Source organism: Nicotiana sylvestris, chromosome 5 (assembly GCF_000393655.2).
Source record: "Nicotiana sylvestris chromosome 5, ASM39365v2, whole genome shotgun sequence".
Taxonomy (NCBI): domain Eukaryota; kingdom Viridiplantae; phylum Streptophyta; class Magnoliopsida; order Solanales; family Solanaceae; genus Nicotiana; species Nicotiana sylvestris.
Window position 1 is genome coordinate 11,338,053 of NC_091061.1, and position 5,661 is coordinate 11,343,713.

The window sequence follows — 5,661 nt, forward strand, 5'->3', positions numbered from 1 at the left end:
ATTATCCATTTGGAAGCATCTAAAATGCAGAGCACGTCTTCTCTCAAGGTTGCATTATTTAATTTTAATAAGGGAATTAATTAGTAATTGAGACCTATATACTGTTTGTGTAATGGACAAGTTGATGATTTTTCAATCCTCAACAAGACACAAAAATACTCTTTCTATCACAAATTGTAATCATGATTTTGTCCTATTCAAGAATTAGATTTTAGCACAAGTTTCTTTAGGTTCTGAAAAAAATTTCCGTTTCAGTTTACTATGGCAGCATTTCGCTGTTACTAAAATCCAGAAAAATGATGGCTTTCCAAATTTGAAAATAATCTGACTTGAACTTCTCATTTAGCATTAATTACACTTTTGTAACACAAATGTTATGGTATGTTCAAGATCACAAGTTTGAAATATCTTTCTTTCTTAAAGTTTATGTCTAGTAAACTATGTCACATAAATTGAAACAAGGGAGTATTAAAGGTGTTGAATTCAAAAGAAATGTTCTTGAGCGAGGGTCTTTCGGAAACATCTCTACCCCTCCAGCGTAGAGGTAAGGTTTACGTACACTCTACCCTCCCCAGACCCCACTTGTGGGATTTTACTGGGTTGTTGTTGTTGAATTCAAAAGAAATGTCTAACATGCCAAGAAATGTGCAACTTGCAAATATAACAATTTCATATTGATTTCCATAATATATATTGCCCCTCTTCTAAGTAGTCTAGCTATGATTAAGGCAAAGAGCTATATCTAGTACTAGCTAGCTAGCCTGCAGGCCTGAAGTACTAAACATGGCTTTCCTTTGCCTAATTATTCTTCTACCTTTGTTAGCTATGTCAATGGAGAGCACCACCATCACCAACCACACTAAACCTGGCTGCCAACCGAAATGCGGAAACATGACTGTTCCTTTCCCATTCGGGATTGGTATAGGTGCCGGTTGCTCCATAAACCGTAAATTCGCCATCAGGTGCGATACCTCATTCGATCCTCCAATTGCATATCTCAACACTGGAGGTATGGAGGTCCTTGACATATCAACTAGCCAAATACGTGTCAGAAACACCTTCACAGGCAGCTGTTATGAACAAAATGGCGAACTAGCTGAACGGAAAACTATGAGAATCGACACAGGAGTGCCATTTTTCACCTTATCTGATAAAGATAACAGGTTGACACTCGTAGGCTGTGATGATTTGGCTTTAGCTTCTGGTCTTTCGTTGTATGAAGGGCGTAATTTTAGCATTGGATGTATAACTTCGTGTTCAAGAAGTGTGGATGTGAGCAATGGGACTTGTTCTGGGATTGGTTGCTGTCAAGCAGCCATCCCTAAGGGACTGATGACCTTTTGGGGGATAGTGACTAGCATGCTTAACCATACTAAGGTCTGGTCTTTTAACCCTTGTGGCTATGCTTTCCTTGGTGAGCACGAGAAGTTTACGTTTCGGGGTGCATCAGACTTAACAGACCCGAATTTTGTAAGCAGAATAGTGAAAGATGTACCTGTTGTGATTGACTGGCAAATTGGGAATCAGAGTTGCAGTGAGGTTAGAAACTCCACTGCCTATTCATGTAAGGAACATAGTCTGTGCATTGATTCTGAAAGCGGGCGTGGAGGTTATCGCTGCATTTGTGAGGAAGGATATGACGGTAATCCTTACCTTACTCCTGGCTGCCAAGGTTTGTGTTCTAGCCTAATCTATACATGCACATATGTTCACTTTAACTTTGGATTGTTACAGTTGGCAGGATATTTCGCAAGTCTGGACTTTTTGGAATAGATCGCTTTAACCATAGATCTCGAGTTTAAGTTCTACAAATGACGAATACAGATTCGTCGAGCCACTGGATTTTCGAACAAGAAAAACTCTATTTTCTCACAGTTTAAGCAAATCTAGACGTTGCAACTTGCATAAACATCAACTGCCTATTCATGAATTCACGTTAGCAGCAATATGCGAAGTAAATAAATAAATAAATAGAAAACAGCATTAGTGAACTCCCTCAACCCCACCCCATTCCCCAAACAAAGGGGTAAATTTTACTTTCCAATGCACTAATTTGAGTATTCTTCTAACAGATATCGATGAGTGCGCAAAGAATCCTTGTGATGGGATTTGCAAAAACACTCCAGGAGGATTTCAGTGTTCCTGTCCAAAAGGATATTTTGGAGACGGTCAGAAGGGACGTGGTTGCCAGAAGGAGCGTGATCTCCCTATCTTGAAGTTATCTCTTGGTATGTAAACAATTACAATGCAGAATGATTAGCTAGGAGTTCCACATTTGGGTAGTTCTACTCGTGTAGTCTGTGTGTTGGAGATGCAGGAACAACAACAACAACAACAAAAAACCCAATATAATCCCACAAGTAGGGTCTAGGGAGGGTTGCGTACGCAGACCTTACCCCCACTTTGAAGGTGGAGAGGTTCTTTCAAATAGACCCTCGGCTCAAGTAAAGATGAAAAGAAAGTAGCAGTAACAAGCAGAAGAATGCAGGAAATAACACAGGAATAGTCATGGTAAACAAGGGGAATAAAGAATGAAGAATGAATGCCAAGATTTACATGAAAAACTCTTTTCAAATAAGAAAAACAAAACTATGGCTGATGAGCAAAATATCACTATCGTAAGGAGATTTTACAAACAGTACATCTGTAGACTATCCAATCTTATTCATGTTCCACATAAACTATCTTCATAAAAAATGTTTTGAGCAAGTCAGATGATAAGTGCAATTTGATTGCATACTGACCCCTTTTCATCTAAAGCTGACCAATATTTATCTTTTCTGGTATGTGGCTTCTAGTTGCGCCTTCTCTGGCTTGTGTAGTCATTGTTAGATGAGCAAATCCATCATCCTTCTAGTGGCGTGGGGGACGAGGGAATAACATGAAAATAATCACAACAAACAAGGAACACCAAAATTTACATGAAAAAAACCTTCTCAAAAAAGCGGAAAAATCGTGCAGGAGAAGCAAATATGGCTATACTAAGGAGATTTTACACCAGTACTCAAAGCATCACAAATTTTTTGAGGCTATTAGAAGAAAATAAAGTCTTCTAGTGGTTGTAGAAGAAAAATATGTCCTCCGATTCAAGAAACAGTGTCAAAAAGAAATGGCCCAGTGCTTTCTGATATTCTACTCTATTGATCAAATGCAGGTTTAGGTCTTGGATTATTGTCACTACTGGTTAGTGTCAGTTGGATATATTTCGGTATAAAAAGGAGAAAAATTTTAAAATTACGGGAGAAGTTCTTCGAGCAAAATGGTGGTATGCTATTAAAGCAGCAGACATCGTCGAATTTAAATAAGGTGTTTACCGTTGAAGAGCTTAAAAAAGCCACCAACAACTTTGCTAAAGATCGCATCCTTGGAGTAGGTGGAAATGGCATAGTTTACAAAGGGATTCTACCAGATCAACGCATAGTTGCAATCAAGAAGTCTAAACAGCTTGAGCAAAACCAAATAGAAGAGTTTATAAATGAGGTGGTAATACTCACTCAAATTAACCACAGGAATGTGGTGAAACTATTGGGTTGTTGCTTAGAGACCGAAGTCCCTTTATTGGTCTATGAATACATATCTCATGGTACCCTTCACCACCATATACATACCAATGGAGGAATGCCTTGGCTTTCTTGGCAAAATCGGTTAAGAATTGCTGTTGAATCTGCCGATGCCTTTAGTTATCTCCACTATGCAGCTTCTACACCTATCCTACATAGAGACATCAAGTCAGCAAATATACTACTAGATGACTACTACACAGCAAAGATTGCTGATTTTGGGGCTTCAAGGCTAAGACCTTTCGACCAGGCTGATATGAGTTCGCTCATACCAGGAACATTGGGTTATCTAGACCCTGAAGGCATACAAATGGGATTGTCAGACAAGAGTGACGTCTACAGTTTTGGTGTAGTTCTTGCTGAGTTATTAACGGGAAGAGAAGCTATTGATCTCACTCTACCCAATAAAGAAAAGAGCTTAGCTGCATATTTCAAAGCTTCTGTGAAGGAGAATCACTTATTTCAAATTCTCCATCACAGGGTCTTAAAAGAAGGCTCTTTGGAGCAGCTTACTGCCATTGGTGAGCTTGTGGTTAGATGTCTTAACACAAATGGAGAAGAAAGACCTACTATGAAAGAAGTGGCAACTCAATTGGAAGGATTCACTAAATATAATAGTCGTTCTTGGGCTCATCATGATCAAGAAAACAATCAACTACAAATGGGAGAAATGATCAGTGAACAGGAGGACCTTTATAGTGTACTAATGTACACTTCCACCAATTATGATACATCATCAAGTGATCAACAAAGCACTGAAATTAGCGTGAAACGTGAAAAAGACCCCCTCTTTGATGACTAATTATTGAAATTCCATAAATTAGTGTATTTGCATGCTTATTTGATCATTCATTCATGCAAATTAAAAACCTAACAATTTAATAGGATATTTGTGTTTTTATGTGATCAACTTCCATAATTTATTTATTGCTTAATTACTATGATGTACTAGCGGTCTCTACATGAGTATTTATGTAATTTTTTTATCATTGGCTTTGGCTCTAATCGCTTTCTAAAAACCCATTAAAGAAAGAAATGGTTGCTTGCCTCACATTGTTCCTTCCTCTCATCCCATGTGATGTCAAAGCACTGTTCCGGTGCTGTAAAAACAGGAAACTTTTCAAAGAGAAGAATACATCGACGACCCTCTAGACTAACCAAAAATTCTTATTTAGATCACCGAAACTTGGGGTGAGAAATTGAATACTTTAAGTAGTCCAAAATTATTCCAAGTAAACCCCTCAAAAACAGCTAGCAAGAAATACAAATTTTTTTAGCAACTCTCGGATGAGGTGGAAAAAGACAAATCAAAAAACAAAACAGCAAAAAGTAAAAAGAACTCCACCAACATAGGAGTTCACACACTCCTGATCGAAGTCTTGAGAAGGAGTGGTGCATGAGTGGTGCAAACTGCAAAGGAGTAGAGACAGATGGTGTTGGAGATGGCGAAGGAAAAGATTGAAGTTTTGTAGTTGAGAGGCTGGGATCCTCCAAAATCGGAAGTGGTATTTGAGAAGATTTTCACCGGTAGAAACGCATGGTAATGATTTGCCAGCGATGGAAGAAAAAGAATGGCCAAAAAATCATGGTTAACTTTAGAAAAGGGGAGATAATTTCCTGTAAAAATTCTGGCAAAACTTCCATATTTTCCTGTGAAAGTCTTTTTCTATACACGCTCAATTTAAATTAGAAAACTCAAGTTCTGACATGTTAGCATAAAGGGTTCATTAGAACATATCTGACAACTTGAGATATTTCACAACTATAATCAGTTGCCTAAATAAAAATTACTGGATAATTCATGGGTAGAGCCAATGAGTGTGAACAATACAAGTTCCCATTAACATCAATTAGTTGATTAATATAAAATTAAAGTATATAGTAAAGGCTCGAGTGTATAGAAAAGACCTCACCGTTTAACAAGTAACCATAGAAACAGAGGAACCCACTATTTAATTTTTTATTTTTTTAATTTACTAGGCTTTTCATACCTAGGAGGATATGTGATCAGAACTCTATTTAGTATTCCTCCTACAATCATTTATATTTTATAATTCATTACAACAAAACAGGCAAGCTGAGCTCGTTTTCAAAGCATATA

General features: G+C 37.7%; 1 protein-coding gene across 1 annotated transcript; it reads left to right on the forward strand.

Moving 5' to 3' along the window:
* The first annotated feature begins 724 nt into the window (after positions 1-724).
* LOC104217453 (wall-associated receptor kinase 1-like) lies at positions 725-4,362 on the forward strand. The gene is made up of 3 exons (XM_009767718.2): positions 725-1,672; positions 2,073-2,228; positions 3,155-4,362. Exons 1-3 carry the CDS (start codon positions 784-786, stop codon positions 4,360-4,362), a joined length of 2,253 nt encoding a protein of 750 aa, XP_009766020.1. The 5' UTR covers positions 725-783.
* The last annotated feature ends 1,299 nt before the right edge of the window (positions 4,363-5,661 follow it).